Below are 24768 nucleotides of genomic sequence, written 5' to 3'. Positions count from 1 at the left end.
CTTCCTGCTCATCTTTAAGCCACCACTCCAACAATGAGGAACCTGACCCACCATTCATAACTCATTTACTTCATTATTCCATCCCAGTGGACTTGGGTGGTATTAAAATTGTTAACCTGTGTTCCTATGGGAAGAAAAAATTTAATAATTACACAACAGTGCTTCTCTGCAGCTTATCTTGCCTTTATTCTTACAAGCTCTACTCACTTCCAAAGTTATTTAGGTCCACACCTCCTCCTCAAAATAATGTCCATCAAGTTTGTTTCATAAATTTTTAAAAATGTTTTAAAATTGTAGATGGACACAATACCTTTATTTTATTTTTATGTGGTGCTAAGGATTGAGCCCAGTGCCTTGCATGTGCAAGGTGAGCACTCTACCACTGAGCTACAACCCAGCCCTGTTTCATACATTTTTAATGCAGTTAAATTGTTTTGTCACATTCTGCATTCTGTCTTGGGATGTCCCAACCTCAAATTTTTAAAATTTGCCTACATTAAGGTTTACTCTATGTGTTGTAAAGTTCTATGGGTTTGCACAAATGCATGGTGTCATGTATCCTCAATTAACAAATAATAAAGAATATTTCCACGACCCTAAACACACACACACATATACTACACACACACACACACACACACACACACACACACACACAGGAGCCAACAAAAGAGTTCCAAACTACCAAAGCTGGAATGCTTTGACAACAAATAAAGAGTATTAGATTTATTTGTAAAAGTGTAAAATAAATATCCACAGCTCCAAGTACACATAAATAAATGGCTGAATAAATAATGGGGGGGATGCAAATCTTAAAAGTAAAAGAATTCCAAATAATATAGGTAGGTACTCCACCCACAAGGAAGTATTTAGATAACTCCCCACTCCTTAAGTGCAGGCTGCATAACTTGGCTTCCTTTCAAAGGGTACAGTGTGGAAAAGGAAGTAAGGAGAGTAACTCTACAGGGGAGAAAAGGACAAACTCTACCACAGCCAAGTAACCAAGGTCAACATCAACGGTGATTAATAATGTTGACAGTATGGACTCAATACAATGTGATGAAAGCAGCTCTTCACCTCTGTGGTCTTCCTCCTGAAACCTATACTCTCACTTCAGTGATGGGAAAACACACATCAGAAAAATCCCAGTGAAGGAACGTCGTACAAAATACATGACCACCACTTCTCAAAACTATCTAGAACATCAAAAACAAGGAAAGTGTGACAAACTCTCATAACCGGAAAGAGCCTAAGAAAAGGTGAAGTCTAAATGTAGTAGGGGATCCTGCAACAGAAAAAGGAAATTAGGTGAAGAGTAAGAAAATCTTTTAAAAGTGTGTAAATCTAAAACTTTCCTTAAAAATATAATGTATTAAAAATTTTTAAAGAATGGGAGCAAAAAATACAAAATCTACGTTCACTAAATGTGAAATTAATGCTAAATGAATGTTTGCATCCCTTATTAGATTTGTAGATTACAATCAAGCATTAAATTCTATTTCCTTTTTTTCAAGTTCTTACTATGTGACATTATCATGCAACTCTGAGGGAAGTAATTAGACATTAAAACATCACATACTGAAATTACCTCCCATCTCCAAAGTTAACCCCAGCGGAAAGCTCTCATTTGGCCCCTATGAGGTAGATGAATCTTTCTCAGTCAGATTAGTTGAAACCTTACTGGCAGACAAATCTCAAGAACCTGGATAAATCCTCATGGCTCCCTCAAAGTTTTCTCCTCAAGTTCTAAATGCCTTCAACTTCCATCTTTATCCTGATTTTTTGTTATTTTATTTGACATCCATTTCTCCATATTCTTCAACTACGTACCTTCTTTCAGCAGAGTCTCATAAAGTGAGGCATAAACTCTGTTGGCTTTCTCGCCCATGCCTGAAGTGAGGGGCCATATTTCATTAAAAAAAGTCTTCCAAATTAACCACACTCTAAAAGTTACAGCAAATTGTCTCAATAAACTGTTAGAGCTTGTACTGCCTGGCATGAAAGCTAATTAGAATCTTAATTGCCCTAAAGTCCCTTCCAAGAGATTAACCACTGGATACTCGGTTTAAACAAAAAAATAAAATAAAATAAAACAAGCCTCCACTTCCACAAACACACTCCCTGCAATCAAGCTGGCTGCCAAGGATCCCTCAGAGAGGGGGATTCTGTTATACATGCCTATATTCTGAAGAAATCCCGGCAAGAAAATAGGAAGAAATCTCTGCGTATCATCTTAACTTTTCATAAAACAAATTTTATAACACCATTTTCAGAATATGTTTCATATTTTTTATTTGTTTTATATCTCATAAGTTAGGTATAGTTCCCTTAAGATTTTATGCTTATTTAAAATTTATCAACTAACCATTGATTGAAACATCAAAATAAAGTGTTCTTTGGGGATGGAATCTATGGAATTTACTTATTCACTAAACTGGCTTATTTGGGGTTGAGGATCTTATTTTGGAGAAGGAAAAAATTAAGAGTTCAGAGAAAGGACTGCCTTTTTTTCCCCACTCCCTCAATCACATTTCAGAGATTAAATCAGTTTGTTACACGAAAGAAAAACACAATTTAGAATGTACCACAGGTGTGACAGTACTCATGCCAAACATCAGGTATCCCAGCCATGCCCTTATGAGATCAGTGTAAATATCAAGCCCACCCTTCATCCCTTTCTATGCACCTCAAAATCCAATAAATGACTGTGACAGCAGATTACAGTTACTTGATTCCTTCTTAATGTTTAAACATAAAATTTCAAAGGTTTCATCATCTTATTTAAGTATAAATGGTTGGGAATTTTTTTCAGTTTTTTTCAAAGTTTTCATAGTTCTCCAAATCTATAATATGGATTCTTATAATCACTGAGAGTTTGCAAACTTAATACAAACAGGTTTCTATTAATTCCTTTTGCAATCAGTTGAAATAAAAGTAGAACCCTGTTTCCCAGTAACAAAAAAAAAAAAGAAAGAAATTCCAGGAAGTTGGGGTTATTGTAGCATTGCTGAGATCTTCAAAGATATCTGGTCACAGTTCTCAACCTTGTCAGCCCCTAAGGATCACCTGGGACTCTTTTTGGACTCTGGATGTGCAGACTCCACTCCAGATCAAGTAAATCAGCCATCTCTGGGTGGGTGACCAGGTTTCTGAATTGTAAAGCTCCAATTTGAACGTGGAGGCAATACACAGAACTAAAGGATAGCACAGTACTTAGGTAAGCTACTCCTAACCATAATGGATTTTTACATAGTTCTTTTTTATTTTATATCTTTGAGCAAACAACAAGCAGAATAGCCAGACCTGTCATTAAACCAGAGAGAATTCTAGACTGGGGACTTCTAATTTCACAGTTTTATAGAAGTTTTCTCAGAAGGAAAGACAGTGAGATACACGGTACACCTCCAAGGAGGTTTTAGTTCCTTCATGTTTCCTAGTCGATAGCGATTCATCTACAAATCCCTGAAGGTTCTTTCTTATAATTTATGGGACAAAAAATCTGTTAAAAGATACTCCAATGGTCTCATTTAAAAAAAAATGCTTCATTCACATTCCACAAGAATTTTACCCAAACAATAAAGCCACAAGTATAAAAGGCAGAACACGCTTGATAAGAGAATCAAATTGAGCTCATAACACGCAGTAGCATTCCAAAAAGTCAGCGATTTTTTCTACCAAAAACAATTTTAAAACCTCTGCACCCACAATGAAATTTCACTGAAGTGAACAAAAGGAAAAATATTTAAGTCCAAATTGACACAAATAACTTTACATTCCCAATCACCTTCTTGGAATATTTTTCTATCACCAGCCCTTTTACCTCAAAACCAAATCAGTGGTAAACATCAGTGTGTGGAAGAGAGGTGCCTCCCCACCAAAAAGAGGGGGGTGGTGTGGGGAAAGAAAGGAAAAAGAGTCCACAGAAGCATCTACAGCCTGAGGCATACAGCGAGACCTGCCGAAAATCAGGCTGAAAAACTTAATTTTCAGAAGGGTAAGACCTTTCTGCTAAAGTTCCCTATTTCACCTCCTTTTCATTTTCCTTCATGTTTCATGCAACATTCTTGAGATTTCAATATAGATACACACGTACTATTAAATACCAGCCAATAGAGGGGTCAGCTTCCACTTACATGGCCGCAGGATCTTAGGATTCCACGCTTAAGAGCCTGTTTGGAATTATCACAAAACTCAATTTTCACAAGTAACTGTGCTGCTTTATAAGAATTTGTAGCTCAGCAGTATTAATTCCATTTCCAATTTTGTTGTTGTTGTTGTTAATATAAGAAGAAATGGGAAACTAACCTAATTAGTTCTACTTATTTGGTTGTTTGCCAAACTAGACTGGATTTCATTGTCTCTGCCTAGCTAGCCACTAGAATCCAGGGCCTGAATGAGATGGGGATGCGGACCTTGAAAACATGGTCTAGAGGGGCCATTCCTTTGGATCTTCCAATCATTTTATATCAGCTTCCCTTTGCTGATATTTTTCCTATGGGAGGGTTTTGTTTCTCTCCCTGGGTCTTGTTTAAGGTCATGAAAGGTTTTTGTCTTCGAGGTTGAGGAATATGAACCTCAGATAAGAATGTGTAGCTCAGCAGTATTAATTCCATTTCCAATTTGTTTGTTTGTTTTCTGTCTGTTTCTGTCTGTTTCTGCTTCCTTCTCTGCCTAATTGGTCTCTACACGAGCTTTTTGTTGTTGTTTGCTTTGTAATCAAGTCTAGTTTCCTTCCACATTCAGCTTTGATTCATCTGTCTCCCTTGGGCCCACCCCCACAGTCCCAGCACCCAATTTATTTTCCCATATTATGTGTAAGTAATGAACAGTAGTAGCAATGAAGGGACCCAAAGTTTTAAAGACTGGCTGTGATTTGAGCTTCTGCATGTGCTGACCAGATCACTCTATAAAATCAATAATACATATTTCGAAAGGAGTGGGGATTAGCTAATAAATATTTGTGGGGAGGATTGAGATTTTCCCTTCCTTCTTGCAAAAATCATCATGTTCTTTGTAGAAAAACATACAGTGTCATTATAGGCTATCTTCCAAAATGGAGCTTACTTATGGTGCGTAATGGTAAATGAATGATGCAGGACACAAATTCTGTTATTTACATCAACATAACTATGTGGAAAAACACTGGCAGAAAACACATCCAAATTTAATAGTAGCTGTCTTTCGGTAAAGAACTCTGGGGATGTTTTTCTTTTTCTTATACTTGCTATACATTTTCATTTTTTCTGCTGTGAATATTTATTACTTCTGTAATTCTGAAGAGTAATTTTTCTTTCCCAAAAGACTCATTTAGCAGAGTGCTATGTCTAAAATCACTGGCACTTGCACCAAGCCCACGCTCTGCCAGCCAGACCTGTAATACAGAAGTGTCACTGCTTCATGCCAGAGCTTTGAGGTCTTGAGACTCCCCCAGTGAAGAGATGACAGTCAATTATATCCCCGCACAATCCCAGTCTCTCAATCTCCCTAAGACTCTCCCCACGGGAAAAGTTAAAGCATTCACATAGCTCTCGTTTTCTCATTCAGTTTCACCAATCCTTCATTTTTTCCATGCCAATAGTCATATGATATACAACTTTAGTCAAATAAATTTCACACAATCTTTAATCCAATGAAGACCACGTGTGATTAATTATGCTCAAAAATCAGCTTCATTGTGAGTGTCACTACATCTGGTGTGTCATTCACAATCTCACTCAGGCTCTGGAATAGACCTGGCTGAAAGAATCACCTTCCAACACCTTCTGAAATTCACCTGAGACACTGACACTGTGGCTTCACAGTCCTTGAGGAATTTTTAACTGGAAATATGAAATTCTAACCAAAGCCACGGTTCCCTTTTTTCATATTCAAACTTTTAGAAGGGATTTGTGAGACGGTGACTAATCGAGCTCTGGGCAGCCTTGCTGATTCAGAGGGTTCCTGCATACCTATTTGGAGTTGGGACTCCAGCACTGCAGGTGAGCCTTACCCTCCCACTGCCTTCCCACAGGCTGTCCGCTTGCACCCGCTGGACGGTCACTCCCCACCTTCTTGGCACAGCAATCGCTGCTGCCCCTATTGTTCTTAGTTTTGCTTAAAGAGTCAATCCCATTTTTAAATCACTTTTAGTCCCTTTGACTTTGAGCCAAACGGACCTTCTCTTCTTCTTACCTTCAGAGTTAACCCATGTCACGTCACCCACTTTCTTTTCTTCCATGACCTTCAATGCTTTGCCCCATCTCCCTGTGCCAGCTGCCCAGGGCATGGAGTCTCAGTCTCCACTGTGAGAGCAACAGGATCAGATCCCTGCACTTCAAATGCTGGTTCTCCCCTTGGAGCAAAACACTAGGCCTACACAATCCACAGAGAGTGGGGTTACTGTCAACTATTTGCCGAGGAGGTCTGGGGTACTGGCTTGGATGAGTTTCCCAGGCAGCTATTACCCATCCAAGACATTATTCCTCCAACCCAGTCATTTTTGGTGTATAAACTAAGGGCCAGTGTGATTCTTGATGATCTGAGGGATCAGTAAGAATTACACAAAGGAACTTCCTATGGATTGTCCTGTCTAGTATAATAAACATGCAGTTCCTTGGTGACACTGGTCACACATTCCATGCACAGGTGGCTAGTGGCTGCAACTCAGGATAGCAAAGATAAAGAACACATCCATCATCACAGAAAGTTCTCCTAGAACAGCCCCTATGCCATTTATGAGATCACACAACTCTCATCCCACAATATTGAATAAGATAAGTTGTCAAAGACTTACACCTTTCACCCACATACAGATTTTATCAGCAGTTCTTCAGAGACTGGGTAGAATACAAGAACACAGAGAATTCAGGAGTTTTGAAGTGGCCTCTGGGGAGAGCCATTTCCCATCCCGGCCTCTGGTTTACCATCTGACTATTACTCACTGCTTGCTACCCTCTTCTCTATCTCAGAAGGTTCCTTTAAAATCTATTACCATTTTCTTTGCATGGTCAGGGAGCTTATCTAAATCCAAGAAATGTATATGAACAACAAAGCAAATGCTAGCAGCAGAAAGGCTCACCCCTGGCCCTTTTCATAAATCACTGGATGGAAGTCCTGTGCATTTGTCTCCCAAGGCCTTCCTAACACTGCTCTCCAGACACAATGATGATGCTGACAAAGCACTCAGATTAGGTTGGGTTACCACAGTTTCTGTAGCACAAGTCTTCTTACCCAGCAAGGACATCAGTTGGAGAGTGGAGCACTTTTTTTAAAATCTAATATTAAAATAATCGTACTATTTAATATTCTTAACAGCCAACCCTCCCCTCCCCCAGCAATTTGTCTTGGTAAACATTCTTCAAAGCTAACATTCCTGGGAGCATGATGCAATTTGTGGATGAGACATCCTGTATGCGTGAATAACAGCTACGCTCCAGGCTTCATAGCCCACAACAATCATCTGTAGGAGATGTTTGCCTTCCTTTCTCCTTCCTCTTCCCCTCTTCTGGAAGTAAATGATTACCCCTTACCTTATGCAGCAGAAATATTAGAGGCATGCTTATTGCTTAGTGCAGATCTAAGTTTCTGTTCCAATTTCAGGAGCATCTCGAGCAGGGAGATCCAGCAAACTACCTCTGGCTTGTGGCCAAGTAGAGGCAGCAGTCAACTGACACCGTGGGCGCTTCCTCCTCGTCTGCTCTGAGCTGCAGGATTTCCCAACTGTTGTAACTGCTCTGTTGTGTGTCTGCCAAATGTGCCAGCCACACTCCCGGGCCTCTGGTGAGCTCCCTGCACTCGTGGCTCAAGGTGGCCCCGCAGGTCACCCCTTTCACTATCTGACTTCTCCTGGGCTTGGCTCAGTTTTCCCTGATCTCACATCAACCTGAGCCCTAGGTCACCACCACCTCCTCTTCACTCCCACTTCCCGAGAATGCTCTGCCCATGTGTGATTTCCAGGTGTGACAGCTACCTCGGCTTCACTAAACCTGAGAAACCAACTGGGAAGGTTAGTGTACATCTGCTTCCCACTGGTCTTGCAGACCATCCAGGTGCCCAAACTGGTATCTGCTGGTTGCCCCAGCCATGTCCTCAAATGCCCCAATAGCTTCATTACACTCAGCTTGCCTCTAAATAACTCAAGTGGGGCCCTCAGCTCCATCCTGCTGAGGGAGTTCCTGGTCCCTCCTAAAGGACACTCCCATCAGACCCACACCCCCAGCACACATCTGGCCTTTTCCTGAGGCCAGAAGGCTCGATCTCAAAGGTTCAGCTCCACAGAGACACGTGGGTATCAATGTGGGATAGTGGTATGCTTGAGAACTCTTGGACCAGGCAGAATGATGTTCCTTGTCTCCACTCTACTCTTTACCTTCCACCAGTGGCTCAGTTGCTTTCCTAAAATGAATCTGGCAGAGCCACTTCACAGGAATAACAAAATAACCATGACAAACCTCCAGCCAGTGTTTGGCAAGGGAAAACTGCACAGAAAAAGCTCTGATTACTTTGTTGATTTTTTTAGATTTTAAATGGAGTCCTGTCCCTAAAGTCATAATATTATGGCTGATGCTTCAGAAAATTTTACCTGGATAGGTTTCAAGAAGTAGACAAGGTTTCCAGGAAGGACTATTTTATATTAAAACATATTTTCTTCTTCTCCACTGTATACCTGGTCTGCGATGCCCCATGAGTGCAGGGAAAGCAACATTCTGGAACATACCCAAATCCACGTTCTCCTGGTTTTCATGTTCATTCAGTTGAACCAGTAAACTTTTAACACACTAAAAAAGATAAAGTCAGATAAGGTATATTTTAAAAATATGTATATATATATATATATATATATATATGTACATATATATATGGCTATACTTAATGTTTGTTTATTTTTGCAAACTACAAAAACAATCTTGGGACACATCAGTAAAAACATGCTACATGTATCACATTCTGTAAACAGAAAACTACTATAATTAATATTATTTAAGAATTTAAAATGAGGAAGAGATCTGTCCTAAACAGAAACACACCTGAAAGTTGTCCACAGGTAAAGTTTATTATTGGCAATTAACTGTAGACATTAAACTTGAAGTAAAATTTGTTTGGGAAAATGAACTCAATCATTTTGCATTCACAACAACCCAGAAAGATAGCAAAGCTTAGTCATAAAAGATAGAGATTGATAATCTGATAAAGGAAACTGGATTTCAAATTATTCTAAAAGCAACTTTAGGCACATGCCTGTTCACTGAATTTATTTCTATTTTTATGACAACTTGATCTTCATTCCACTTTAACTCTGGATAGATATGCAAAGAAAAAAGTGAAGCAGGGAATTATTCTTTACCTTTACATCCTCCTTTTCTGGTGGCGATCTGCTGGACCCCAAATTCTTAATCTCTGCAGAAGGAATAATTCTCTGATTAGAACTTGTTAGTTAAAAAAAAAAAAAAAGAATCTGATCTTTTAGAATCTTCTGATTAGAACTTGTTAGTTTAAAAAAAAGAAGAAAGAAAAAAACAAATTAGATAACAAATATAATAAATGAGTGCCAAGAGCTGTCTGCAGTGCTAAGTTGTTTGTTTTTGTTTTCTTTGTTTTTTAGATAAAGCTTCTTAAAAATCACCTCTCCCCAGAGTAGACCATCTCATCACCTGACTACCCATGCTCTGGTATTTGTGCAGACAGAGATGTAAACAATCTCAGGAGCTCTTACAGGAAATCCTGGGAGGAAAAGAAGGATCATTAAATAAATAAATGTCCTTGGTGACAGAGGAAGGCTACTCACTACCAAAGACTCTTCAAAATAGCACTGATTGAGGATGTGACTTGTACCCACCTGAGGAAATCCCACTCGTCTATTTCCTCAAATACCACAGATTTCAATGTCTCAGAAGTACTTTGAAAAGAGCATAATTCATTCTAGAAGAGGTCTGGCTTTTCATGGCTCAGTGTTGAAAGTGGAATGCACCAGCGCAGCCCCCAGCTCCAGCCTCAGCCAGCCAGGGCCAGGCTGAGTTGAGCTGAGCAGTGACCACACCCAGGCACCCCAGGTGTCTTCTCTCTGTAAAGGTTTTCCTGGAAACAGTGGTGGTCAGGATGTTCTGGGATGAACAGGAAGGTCCACTTAAAGGGACATTTCTCTCTGTGGCTTGCCTGATTGGTTCTCTACCCAAATACTCAGTTGCCGGGAAACAAGAGGCACTACTGTCGAAATAACCACCAGGAGCATGTTTGGGCCTGGGGAAAATAAGTGTTGACATCCCTAGCAAGGGCAGATGGCTGAAAACCTTTAATCTGAATTTATATGAATATACAACATTGTGAAGCCCCAGGCTCTTTTCTGGAATCTCACCTTCTGGTCCCCACAGTCTTACTAGATTCGAATCCTGGTGAAACACCAATAGTTTTCCTAGAAAATGTATTAACTAGACTTTCCCTATTCTACTACTCTTATTAATTTCAGTTCCCAAGTGCCTCAAACCTCCAAGTGGACTTACTCAAGCTCTTCCTACAGCTAGGAGTTTTCATCCATGTTTCTGTTTGGAAAAGGGATATGGAGCTTCATTTACGTGACTCTCCATGACAAGTCATAAATAATAAGGGTGATAAATGACAAAGGTGGAGTAACAAGTAATGAGGCAAGGATGGAGCAGAAAGCCACAATTCCACTTATCACGTTTTTGTTTTTGTTTTTTGTTTTTTTTTAATCTGCTTTACAGCTGGGCGTGTTGATGCATGCCTGTAATCACATTTACTCAGGAGGTTAAGGCAGGAGAATCACAATTTTGAGGACAGCCTGGGCGAGTTAATGAGATCCTGTTTCAAAATAAAAACTACAAAGGGTTGGGGATATAGCTCAGTGGTAAGAGTGCCAATGGGTTCAGGCCCTAGTACCATGAAAAAAATATGCTTAACAAAAATTTTAAATTTGTTTTATATCAAGCAATACTACACTTATACTACAAAAGAGTATATCGCTCTTGAATTCATAATGTATATTAGCCTCCGTGATAAGAAATAAAGAAGTAATAACCTCAATTTTCTGCGGCTATGAGAACAACTCTCAATAGGGAAGGAATTCCAGGGATAGGGCTGTGGTTGACACCCAAGCCTGGACAGCTCATGTTACCCAGGATCCCTGCCAGCCTTTAAATGCACATCCCTCACAAGGCCTCCAGGTGGCAGCAGAGTAACGTCTGCATGAACGACACTGCCAGAGACATAACGTCAAAATGGGCCAACCTCTTCACCCTTCAAAAAGCCTGCTTTTTACTTAATTTGGGTGTGGTTATGCTTTGGATGAATTATGAACTTTTTTGCTACTTGACTAGAAAAAAACTGTTTTAAGGTAGGATTTGAATATAATTTCAGTGAATAACTTAATGATCCTGAAAAGAGATATTGTTGCAGAAATTTCAGAAATTAGACAAGCTTTAGGAAGAATTTTATTTTTCCTAAAACATTTTTCCTGTCCAGCTAAATTCTTCCTTGTCCTATGAGTCTATATTATGTTTTACCTTTTCTTGGAATTGTTTTAATACCTCTTGGCTTCATAATTGTTCCTTACCTGTATTTTTATAGAACTTTTAAAAAATAATAAAATTTATTTTAATATTATTAATGTCTGAGGCTACAACTTGTTCTTTGTTTTTATATGTACAATGCCTAACAGCTTGATCCATAGTAGTTACATCCCTAAATATTTAGTGGAGAAATATATTTAATGTAATTAAAACATTCTCATCTTAAAAAAAAAAAAAAAAAGAATGCCTGCTTTTAAGTGCCAAAACCCAAAACACAAGATTAAAATTTTTCATTCCACTGTGCAGAAGCAGAATATTAATGTGAAGTACCTAGAATGGCATTTGCCACATTATAGGTACACAGCAGGGGTTTGACTTTGAAACTCATATACCCACACTATAAAAACTGAAGTAGAGATTAACTCCAAGGTGTTAAAAAGAAGAAGGCAAGGATAGCCAGAAACAAAGTTTCAAAGACATATCTGCATTAGACATTGAGAGTCTATCCTATGATGTTGCCCATCATAGGATATTTCTTTAAAGCCATCTCATACCATAAGTTCCTAAATAAATGACATTATACTGCATTTCTGAAGAATTCCATTAGATAGCATTTATTCAGAATAGTACACATTTATTCCAGGTTGTTTATGGAAAAGATGATATCATCTATAATCTAGTTTGCAGTATCAAAGGACATGTTCACATCTGGTAGTTTAGGTTCAGCTTTCTCCCCTCCCCCACTCCAAAAAGCTGATGTGCTGATCATTGAGCATTGCTGTGCCTACATGTTTTTTTCTTATAGTCAATTGTGAATTATTTTTCATTTTAAAACAAATGCTACAAACTATATTAAAGCAGACAAATTTTCACAAAGTATACTATACTTCATTTTAAAAACAACTTTCAAATTTATAGTCTCTATACTAAAATTATTTTTACAGACTTTTGTGACAATGTACAGATTCAGGAAAATAATATATACCTTTAATTAATCTGGGACTAAACAGAACTATATCTTTGAGCTTTCAAAGAATTTGGCACTCATTTTACTAGAGTTTAATTAAATTACTCCAGGAGAGTTTCTGCTAAATTAGTGGGATCCATTTACAACAACCCAAGTAACCACCAATTGCACAGTGCAATCAAACCACTCATTGCTATAGCAACCTTCAGCAGATAATGATATCAGTAACTCTAGCTATTCTGTTTTCAAGACCTATTAATCTTGCCTTGGAGGCCCACCCAGAAGGAAGGATTACCCCTCTAAATCAGACTTACCAAACTTGATAAACATGTTTTTTTATTGCCAAATTATAATAGAACAAGAGATAATCTAGTACTTATGTTCGCTAGTGACACAGCATTAGCAAACAGGGTTTTTTAAAATCAGGGTTAAGTAGCTGCAAGATTAATATCAATGTCTCATTAAGAAGCAGATTTGACTAAAAAAGATCTCAACTCTGTCCACAAGTTTTACTCTCTCCTTTTGCAAAATGGAAGTAGAGTCTAAGCTTAGGCAACAAAAAAGCTTACATCAAAGACACAGAATGCTCTACATTTTCCTTTAATTGCTACTTGGCTGTGCCATCCGACTCCTTTCCCAGGAAGGAGGGTGAGATGAATCCTAATCAAGCCAGTCAGACCACCAATGCTGTCCTGCCCTACCCTCAGGTTCAACTGTACACAACCAAGTCCACGCCTGGCTTGGATCTGCAGAAGAACATCAGCAACACAGCTGGAAAACAAGGGTCATGCTCTCCGTTTGCTCTACCCACCCCACAAATGCCAAACACACACACACACACACACACACACACACACACACACACACACACACACACCCTGAGAGTGTTCACAGTGGGCCCCATGGACCCTCCTGGCAATACACAGGGAGTAGTTCATGGTCTTTGAATGACTCATTTTCTCCCAATAGGCTATGAATTCCAGGAGGGCTGGGACCAAATTGATTTTGGCCCAACATTTGTATCTCCAGTTTGGCACATACTAGGTGCCAAATAAATAAATGCTTCTCTCCCGCACCAACACAACACCTATGTGTCCCAAAATATATACAACCGACAAGATGTGGTAGATCTGTCAGGCAAGCTGCACAGCAGAACAGGGAGGGGAAAGTTGCTTACTTTTTCAATGACCAACTCAACTTTCAATGCCAGCACTGTTTTATTACAACTAGAACTATTTTACTAGTGATTGGATAGATGCCTTCTCTTTGCTCTCTGCCACTCTTCCAGCTGTCAGTCCCCCCTTGGTGCCTCATAAGAAGTACTTCACCTCCGTATTGCTACGTTTTGCCCTACTGTGCATACCCAATTCACAACTGACAGAGAACCAAAATGGCAAAGGGAACAAACGCTCCCAATCCAGCAACTATCAGAACACTTGAACTTTTGTTTCAACATTCTAATTGATTTTGTTTAACTCTTGCATCTGCTGCTTAGCACATACTGGGGACTTTTCCCCAAAAGTGAGATTACTAATGAACACTTTTGTTTTGCCTGCCCAGGATAAATATGCACTGGGAGAAATGATAAGGCATTTATCTATAGAAATATCAAAATGAGCTTTGTTCATTTAAAAACCCCAACATTCCAGTTAACTTCACATGCTCCACCCGTCCCTACTGAACTAAAGCCTTAGAAAAGCTATCAAGACGAGAACAGAAGTTCTTGCCCTGGAGGAACTCCAAACTGTGCTCTTTTAGAGTGTAGTTTTTATACTTATACTACATTATTTCTGAAAGAAGGTAAGTATGGGTATGAAACAGACATTATTACCTCATGTACATATATGACTGCATGACTGATGTGATCCCACAATTTATATAATCAGAGCAAAGAGAGATTACACTGCATTTATATATGATCTATCAAAATGTATAAATTCATTTTACTGTCATGTACAACAAATTAGAACAAATAAAAATTTTAAAAAATTAAAAAGAAGACATTAAAAAAGATATCTTTCTGAAATAAGGTTTTTAATTTAAAATACTTTCAATACTTTTTCAACAATAAATTGTTAGAAGAAAACTTTAAAAGAACTTTGAAAAAATATCAATATGACCACCATTAAAAGAAAGTTTGATATGTACCCCTCCTATAGGTTTAGAGAAGGACAAGATGAATCCTAATCATATATAAAAATTATTTTATATAGATACAAAAATTATTTCTATAGAGATATAGAAACCAGTTTTATTGAGGTATAATTCACAGGCCATATAATTTACCCATTTAACACATGCACTTCAATTGGTTTTAGTATATTCAGAGCTTTGTCACATCATCACAATTCATTATAGAACATTCTCATCACCACAAGAAACCCCATGTCCATTATCTCCTATCTGCCCAACCACACACCATCCACCTCCTGCAGCCCAGCCCTAGACAGACACTAATCTACTTTCTATCTCAATGGATTTATCCTGGACATTCCATATAAATGGAATCACAATATGAGATCTTTTGTGATTGTCTTCTTTCACTTAGCATGATGGATTCCAGATTTGTTCATGCTGTAGTACTGTATCAGTACTTCATTCTTTTTTGCTGACAAATAGTATTTTGTTATCTCCCCAACCCCTCTCTATATATACCACATTTTGTTTATTAATACCTCAGCTGATGGACATTTGAGTTGTTTCTGCTTTATGTCGATCATGAACAATGCTGCTGTGAACATTCATGTACAAGTTTTTGTGTAGATATGTTTTCATTTCTCTTGAATGTATACCTAGGAGTGTACTTGCTGAATCATAGGATAATTCTGTTTAATATATATATATTTATTTATTTATTTAATATATATATTTCATATATATATATATATATATATATATATATATATTTGTGTGCCAGGAATTGAACACAGGGGTGCTTAACCACTGAGCGACATCCTCAGCCCTATTTTATTTTTTGAGCAGGTCTCACTAAGTTGTCGAGGGCCTATCTAAGTTGCTGAGGCTGACCTCAAACTTGTAATTCTCCTGCCCCAGCCTCCCTGGTCACTGGGATTACAGGCATGTATCACTATACCCAGCTCTGTGTGTTTAATGTATTCTTACATAGATTTTTACATCTCCTACACACTCTTGCCCCATTAAATCTCAAATTAAAAAAAAAAAAAAAAATCAGTTGTGGGGAAAAAGATACCTGCTGCCCCCAAATTTGGTTATAGTTCTCAATTAAGCAGAAGCTCCAAGTCATTATATTTCAAAGTGAAGTAAGAGCATAATTTTCCTAATTTAAACAAATATAAAATAAGATGAGGCAAGTTATCTTTCAAAAATATAAAGATATAAATAAAATTTAATTTTAATTTTTGTCCCTAAGACTTCAAGCTTAGAATCTAATGCAGTTCAAGAAAATGTTTAGCTACATTTTCAAGTTAAGCTCATTTCAACTCCATTAGAATCCTTAACTGACTCTCCAGCCTGTTAATTTGACCCAGCTGGAAGAAAGGCTCCATAGCAGATGTGAGCTGACTTTGTTGCCTCTAGGTGAGTTCTGAGGAGACTCTGAGCCCTGAGCTCACAAATCCAGTGGTTCGACTGGATGATCTCTCAAGCTCTCTACCGCTCAAAGTTTGAGCCTTTAATTCTGTGATGAACTGGGCAATGAGGAGGAGAATTTGGGTTTTTGTGTGAGAACATGCTGATATTATTATAATATTATCCTTGGTCCTTTAACATTGAAAGTTGTTCTTTTTAGGTGAAAAGGACTGACAAAATCAGTCTCTAAAGAAAATTCAGAAAAGCCTGAACTGCTCTGTAAAATGAAAGAAATACCTACAAATCATTTCCTGGTGCTGGGAGATATGGCCTCTGTGTATTTAAAAAAATTTTTAATTTTTTTAAATTGACATATTGTACTGCAGGGGTACAATATGATAATTTGATAGACAGATACATTGTGTAATGATCAGATCAGGATAATTATCATTTTTTTTTTTTACTTCCTTCTATGACTGAAAAGATGTGGCATTTGTCTTTTTGTGCCTGACTTTTTAAATTATGTCAAAAATACCAAAATGCCCTACTTGTAGGCGAATGGCACTAGTCAAGGCCTTGGATAGATATTCCAGTTGAGGGTTAGGTATGGTTGTTTTCCCAATTGAGTAATCATCCTGCAGAAATGTTTTCAAACGGGTGCCTTCAGTCGCCTCAATCCCCAGCTGTCCTGGCTTAAAGGACCTGTATCTTGATAAAACAGTTGAACCACATGCAATAGTTCTAAAAGCCCTGAGCTAGAGCATTTAAATTGAGAAATCTTGGGGAAGAAACTATGTGTGGATAAAAACACTCTTGTCTTCCCAATGCCTTCTAGGAAATAACAAGAATCCACCATGTAACCCCCTCCATATCTCACAAATAAAATCACTCGGGGAAAAGCCACATCGCCATCTAAAGAACGTCCAGGCAAAAAAACTGTTTACCTCGAGTCATATAATAGTCACATGTTGATATCTCAAAACATATGGCTTTGCCACTGAACTCACTATAGGCAGGTGTTGTGCTTGTAGACATCACATGCTAAGCATCGACCTCATTAGATACTGAACAAGGTGCTTTATCTGTATGTTTATATTATGGTCTTACTATGAAGTATTAAATGACACCGCCACCTTTAACTCCACCACCACCCACCATTTTCTACAAAAGCAAACACAGCAGGATAATTTCCATAGTGCTGAAAATCCAGTTTGTGGCAGAGCTGAGGCTTTAGCAGCGCCTGCTTGTTGCAGGCATGTGTCATCTAGACGAGCCCGTGCATGTGGGTCACAAATCTGCCATCATCAGGACTTGAGACAGATCACCATCGGGAACAGAGCTCACTGCCAAGCAGTGATTCTGATGTTTACACTTTTTCCATCACCCAAATGCTAGAGAAAATTCTAGACCAGCAGTCCAAACACTGAACGGATAGATCCTCTGTTACACAGAGGTGGTTGGGAGATTGTGGCATTGTATGTAAGAGGGTAGACTCCTGACCTGACTTGTGACAGCCTGGGCAAGTTGTGTCACCTCAGACAAGTTACACAACCTCTGGTGCTGCCACTTCCTCACTCGTAAAATGAGGAAAAAATGATTCCTGACTCCCAGAAATGTCCCTCCCAAGAACTGCTGGTATGTCTGCTCCAGTGTGCATACTTCATTCAGCTCACAGCTACATGCCCAGGGCAGCTACTAACAAATGCTTGAGGGAAATTATTAAAAGAAAACTCTTGGAGAGCAGGGTTTTCTTTCTTCACTTTTTTTTTTTTTTTTTTTTTTTTTTTTTTGGTTACTGCTGTATCACCAGTGCCTAGAACAATACTGGATACAAGGTGGGCACTCAGATATTTACTGCATCGATGGGTAGATAAAGGAGCCCACAGGAACCCTGTCCTCTCAGGTTGTGTGTTGTGTTTGGATCGATGGCCTCTCCAGCAGTTCCACACATCTGAGCCTCTACCTCAGCCCTGAAGGAAAATATTGCCCTCTCTCTTTTGTGATTGGAATTCACATCCTTGTTAATGAAAATATGGAAGGTAATTTATGGGGGTAATACAACAAAGTTACAGACCAGGGACAAGAAAACTGAGCCAGCATATCATACAGATGGTTTCTTTTAACTACAAAAGAATAAAAAGGAAGGAAGGAAGGAAGGAAGGAAGGAAGGAAGGAAGGAAGGAAGGAAGGAAGGAAGGAAGGAAGGAAGGAAGGAAGGAAGGAAGGGAGGGAGGGAGGGAGGGAGGGAGGGAGGGAGGGAGGGAGGGAGGGAGGGAGGGAGGGAGGGAGGAGAAAGAAAAAGAAAGAATGAACACAAGAAAGAAACTGGATTCATATAGTGGTAAGTGACCTCATATTGGTTCTTGGCTTACATTATGGTTGCAGACTCTAAGCAGGCAGCAGCCTCCCCAAAGACATATGATCAATGCATACATGCCACATGCATGTATGGAAATAATACACCAAATCCCATTAATGTGCAATTAATATGTGTTAATTAATTTTTTAACAAAGACTTGCAGTGGGGGTGTTGGGAGGTCTCGAGGGTCTTGAATATTAAAGATGATCATAAGTAGTTTGAAAAATACCTCCCTGAACCCTGTCCAGTGTGACATTAATGTACTGATGAATGCTGAGACCCCAGGTGATAGTGAAAAAAGAGGAAATAAGGGAGGAGATGGTCAGGAGAAATGAAGAACAGCATCATTCTTCAAAGTGCTTCTGGAGAACATTTCCATGAGATGTTGAGAACTACACAAAGGGATTATTTGGTGATCTGTTAAGCTGAGGATCTACTCTAGGTCAAACAAGGTTGTATGGGTTTCCTGACTCATCACTTCCTAGAACCTATGAAACACTAACTGCATTCTGCATCTCCAATGTGGGGTTTCACATACAGCATTTTCTATTTATTTGGCAAAAAAAATCTATCTTTCAGAACATCTTCTGAGTGGTGTTCTGTACAATGCTCTTTAGGAATTCCTAGGGTGGAGAGATCCAACTATGAGAAGAAAGCAATGGAAAAAACAGAGTCAGTTTTTGGATTAGTAAATACTAATAATTAGTCTATTAATCTGAGCATATTAAAAATGAGATGACTTTTGGGCCCACTTAATTCATTCAGGATAGCTTCCTATCATTCTGGAAGCATAATTATAATCATGAAATTATGAAATGTAATTGGTTCATAGGAATAATAATAAAATCATTCATTATACTCAAAGGCAGAAGAGTTAATTTCCAGGCTAAAGTTATTATAACCTACAACAGCTACAAATGCAAGCTCAGAGCCTCCCCATCCACACATTTCCCCAAAAGGCATAGAAAAGCACAATTCATTTAAAAAAATCTTCTAGTAGATCTCAAAAAATTTACTTTATGGTTAAGAGAAAAAGAAAGAAAGTTCTTATGCTCAAAATGCTTTGTTTTGGGGCTGGGGATATAGCTTAGTTGGCAGAGTACTTGCCTTGCATGCAGAAAGGCCCTGGGTTCAATCCCCAGCACCAACAACAACAACAAAAAAATGCTTTTTTCTCTCTGTTGGGCTCCTGAATGGTCAAAAACTGACATTTTCATGTTAGCTGAATACTGCCCTCTGCTGGAATGTGAATACAGTTTCTAATATTTGGGTAGATAAATACAAAAATCTATCTAGAAGTACTACAAAATACACACATTATTAATATGGAACTAGAGAGACTGGGTTTCTACAAAAATTCTTTTAATTTGGTGACTACAGCCCTCTTTACTTGATTGCCCCACAGTTTCATCAAACTCAACCTGTCCAAAACTGAGCACATTTGTGTCCTATAAGGCCTATCCCACCTACAGACTACCCAGGAATGGAGGAATTATACTTCTCCCTCACTCCTGGCCCCAGTCACACCCTGCACCTTCAGGACAGGACTCACCTGTCTCCACCACTCCCGGCTCATTGCACAGCTGTGGTACAGCCCCTCTGCTGCATTCCTTTCAGCAGAGGCCTGGCTGTTCCCAGCTTTTCACTTGGCTCTGCAAATCTATTCTCTACACTCCCTCCAGATTGACCATTCTAAAATAATAATCTGATCTGATTGTTTCTAACAGCTCTAGAGTGGTCGGGGCAGAGCTCCTACTCCTGGCCTCTAGTATCTGTCCTGCCAATCTGCCTGCTTCCCATGCCTGCATTCCTGGTATCACCACCACCGCAACACACAGATGTGCATGTACACACACACACACACACACACACACACACACACATCACTATACTTCCAGGACTAAAAAATGAGCAGCACTTTCCCTGATGCATCCTCTGGTTCAAGACTCCATAGTGCACGTATTTTCACTGTCTGGAACACCCTTCCCTCCATTAGTTCACAGCTCCAGGGTCACTTCTTCCAGGAAGCTTTCCCGGATCCATCCACTGTCAAGTCTGCGGTATACTCATCAGTGTGATCTGCAAATGACTCCTGGAGCAATTATAATCTCCTGAGAGAGCGTGTTTTCTCACCCCACCCCAAACTGGAAGTCCCTTAAACACAAGAACTTAAGTACTTATTTAATATTTTTATTAAATATTAAGAATTATTATTCTTATTTAATATTAAGAATTTAAGTACTATTTAATATCCCCCCCCAAATTAGTTTAAAGGAGGATACAGTGGAAGAAGGACATACAAGATGATTAAAAAAAAAAAGTCAGAAGTTGACTTAAAAAAAAAAAAAAAAGCAAAAGTGGAGGCTTAAATATATCATGCTAAGCAAAATAAGCCAATCCCCCAAAACCAAAAGCTGAATGTTTTTTCTGTGAATTGCTAATTCACAATGTTGGGGTGTGTGGCTAGGAAAGAATAGAGTTACTTTAGATTAGGTGGAGGGGAGTAAAGGGAGGTGAGGGGGTATGGGGGTAGGAAGGATAGTAGAGTGAAACAGCATTATTACCCCATGTAATATGTAACTATACAATTCTACATCATGTATATAACCAGAAGAATGAGAAATTATACTCCATTATATAAGATGTATCAAAGTGCATTCTACTGTCATGTGTAACTAATTAAAACAAATCAAAAAAAATTTTTTTTAAAATAAGGACAACATAAAATGCAGTCAGCAGTGCCCTAGGCATTTGCAATTGTCAGGCCAGAGACAGCTCCATGGCTAGTACCAGCCAACGAGAAGAAAGAAACTTGATCAGTTATAGTTACAGCAATAAAACTGGGTCAAGTGCTAAAAGAAAGCCAGCATTCCCCACTATAGACCAGGAAGAAGATTCTCCTGTCAGTCTTGAAGTATAAAGCATGAAATAACCCACCAACTTCTTGGGCAGATAGATCCCCTGTAGCTTCCCAACACAGCCAGCAGTACCACCCACAAAAAGGGCAACTCCACAGGGTCCCAAGGATGTAGGTTAGGTCGGAAGCTCAGCTGATCAGGCTTGACCCAGGAGCAGGGGCCACATGGACAGGATACACAGACTTCCAGCAACTCGCCATAAATATTCCTTCTCTGGGACTACTTTTGAACAAACATAGGGCAAAGAGATTAAGATTATGCTCTATGACAAATACTGTATCCTGTGTTGTCAATTAAAAGAAGGATCAAAGGTATTAACTGTTAGCATTGGTAGGGTGGGAACAAGGACATTGCCCTGTTTTTCCTCACAAATCACGGCATCTAACATGGAGATTCTCAATCCTATCAGACCAATGTCCCTTTACATGAACATATGTTCCTTCACTATCCTGAAATAAAATTAAGAGGTAGCACAACTCCAGCTCTCCAAATACAAATAAACTGATCTTCACATGACATTTCAAAAAATAAAAATCAACATGATACCCTAACTAAGATATGAAGCAAAAGGAAAGATAGTAGAGTGAAACAGACATTATTATCTCATGTATATATGACTGCATAACTGATGTGATCCTACAATATGTGCAATCAGAAAAATGAGAAATTAGACTCCCTTTATGTATGATCTTTCAAAATGTATAAATGCATTCTAGTGTCATGCACAACAAATTAGAACAAATTTAAAAATTAAAAATAAAATGCAAAAAAAAAGAAAGCAACTGATAATAAGATATAATGTACTTCAACATACAAAACATTCTCTTTAGCTGCTTTGGAAAACAATGATGTGGTCAGACTTTTGCAACTACAGGAATCTCTCTGGAAATCAGAATTCATTCGGGACAAAAAATACAGGAATATGCAAAAAACAGAAATAAGAATACTTCCTAGATAAAAACTTGTGCTTATTTTTAAGACTTACTAACTGACCAGATTTAAGTGTACAGGGAAAAGGGGGAATTACATGAATTCCAGGAAGGATCGCATACCCCCATAATTGCCAAGTTGGAGAAATTGAAGAATGATGGTGTTCCTTGCAGGTGAATTGGTCCTATGTACAAGGGTGGGATCATAATATTCTGTGAGCTATGATGTGGAATGGTATAGCGGTAATGAATTATAAATATCTCCCTGTGTGAACTCCTGCCACTAGAACTGTGCATTTAGTCTTGGAATCAGCTGTACAGAGTAACTCTTGGCAGGACCATCTGTACCTTGAGGAGCATCCAGGGCCCCAGCCCCTTACCTCTAAACTCCCATGGTGCTGCCCACCCCTTGTGCAACAAGCACTGGCCTAACCTAGAAGAGAAGCTCCACAAAGGTTAAATAAGCCAAAGAACAAATGATGGAGGGAAGGACTGAATAAATGAACAGACAGAATTTTTGTCATTTTCCTTCACTACCGTGGAATTAAATTAACAGATAACATCAATTACCTCTCCACATATGTATAACCTATCTTCACATAAAATTTCAAAAAATCAAAATCAACATAATACCCTAACTAAAGTATGAAGCAAAAGGAAAGCAATTGATAGTAAGATATAAACAATCTATGTGTGTCCGGAGAATGCCCAGAAGATCAAGAATGTGAAGACCCAGCCAAGGGCTTGCAAAAACACTCAATAAGCATTAGTTGAATAAAATGGGAAACAAATAATACCCTGTGTTAGGTACTATCAGAGAACCCAGGGGCTTTGTAATCACCAGTAACCCCAGATCTTGCCTCTGAGTCCTTTAGTTCATGCCATTTCACCATGCACTTCAACAGACTAGTTAGCTAGTTAGTCCTGGTACTTTTCCAGGATACCTAATAGGGCAGGAGCATGCATACCTTCTTCAGTTTCTGTAGCTCGGGAGGGCATAGTTGGTCTTTCCTCTGGCCTTGCTTCTTGCTCAAGAGCCTAAGAAATGAAGGAGAAAAAAAATTACTGAAAACTATTTGAGACTGCCAATACACAACAAAGAGACAAAAATCACAATCAAGAACTTGAGAGCTTGGAAGGTTGGGAAAGACAGGGTGGGTGAAAGCTGTTGGGAGAATAGAGAGTCACTGTTCCAGAGTGACAGGGAGCTAAGGCAGAGAAACCCAGGGGTAAGGGAGCCAAAGCTGTACCTTTCACTAATCCTTGACTGTTTCTGCTGGTTACAATCAGAAGCTCTCAAGAGTGTGATGCATGAACCAGGAAAAGAACAGACATCTTTGAAACTGCTAATAAGAGACACTGTATCTGCTCACCAATAGCAATCCACACCTACACCCTAAGATGTAGGGACCTTGGAGGCTGGATGAGAAGGTAGGACCACAAACACAGGAAGCATCCAGGATGACCATGGGCCAAAAGGAGAAAAGTACACCTTGAGCTGCAAACTGGCACCCCAGGTACAGGCTATACTTGCTGAAACTAAGTTGGTAAGCCTTGCAAAGGCCTCAGAGAAAAGTTGCCCTCTTGGGACCATCTGGATTTTCTTTTCAGACAGATTGCTCATAGCCAACAAAAAATGTGAAAATATGCAGAATCTCTTGTTGATATGCCAAATGATGAAATAACCCAAAAGTGCATTAACACACGTTCCAAAATAAATCTTCAGCCTCCTTGGGTGGGTAACCACACAACTGATATATACCCCTGAATCCTACCAGGCATACTTAAGCTCAGTGCCTCATTCTGACCATTTTGGAACAGCATCCTGAGGTCAGAGCAAAAAGAAAATGAAAATATACACCATTTGCTGACCACAAAAGGGCAGGGACTGTCTAGTCACTCACCCTGTTTGGCCTGTTAACTTGCCCAACACCTCCTCCAGGACGTGGTGTTCTCTCTTCCAGTGCCCCCAGGGACTTACAAGATGGACCAGAGCAGTTCTATACCGGAGGGTACTGAGGAGATGGCAGTATAAGTAATGGGGCAGTATAAGTAAGAGGGGTCTCAAGGCCTGAGACATTCACCTGCTCCATATTTACCTGGGGTCAGACTGGGCCTTGAGCCCTTATCTTTCAGATGAGGGAGCTGTCGAGCTTATTCAAGAAAAGTACATCAGACAATGTTGGTTTTTGATTACAGAACAAAACATGAAATAAAGTACTATTATTTTTGGAAATGGAACATCTGAATCCTTCACTTTTATAAGTAACTTGGAATGCAATCTCAAAAAATTTAAATTTCCTGGCTACCTTGTTAATTTTAGCCCAACTCCACAACTAAATTATCAGCATTCTGATTAATAGGAAAGACTTTGTTAGACAGTTTTTAAAAATGGGTAAAGGATACAGCTAAGACTTTGCCTATTCAGGGCTAGGGGTATATGCTTCATGGCAGAGTATATGCTGAGCACGTGCAAGGCCCTGGATTCAATTTCCAGTGCCAAACAAATCAACAACAACCAAAAAAGGATTTTGTTTTTTCTTTA

At 39.0% G+C, this 24768-nt stretch overlaps 1 protein-coding gene and 1 long non-coding RNA gene across 7 annotated transcripts in view; one reads left to right on the top strand and one right to left on the bottom strand.

Moving 5' to 3' along the window:
• The window catches only part of ARHGEF28 (Rho guanine nucleotide exchange factor 28), a 324160-nt gene that overhangs the window by 145800 nt on the left and 153592 nt on the right, over positions 1 to 24768 (bottom strand). For all 6 annotated transcript variants that reach the window (XM_079145899.1, XM_079145901.1, XM_079145900.1 and 3 more), the window contains 3 exons: positions 23192 to 23261; positions 9323 to 9375; positions 8696 to 8756 (listed from right to left, as the gene is read on the bottom strand). In XM_079145899.1, the coding sequence (XP_079002025.1) occupies positions 8696 to 8756; positions 9323 to 9375; positions 23192 to 23261 (184 nt within the window). The remainder of the gene's footprint in view (positions 1 to 8695; positions 8757 to 9322; positions 9376 to 23191; positions 23262 to 24768) is intronic.
• Positions 1882 to 24607, top strand: LOC306664802. Its single transcript, XR_013764803.1, has 2 exons — positions 1882 to 7775; positions 23517 to 24607. It is a non-coding gene; the product is annotated as an uncharacterized lncRNA (long non-coding RNA).

This window comes from Sciurus vulgaris (genome assembly GCF_902686455.1).
Source record: "Sciurus vulgaris genome assembly, chromosome: 6".
Taxonomy (NCBI): domain Eukaryota; kingdom Metazoa; phylum Chordata; class Mammalia; order Rodentia; family Sciuridae; genus Sciurus; species Sciurus vulgaris.
This window is presented reverse-complemented; position numbering and strand designations above follow the sequence as displayed.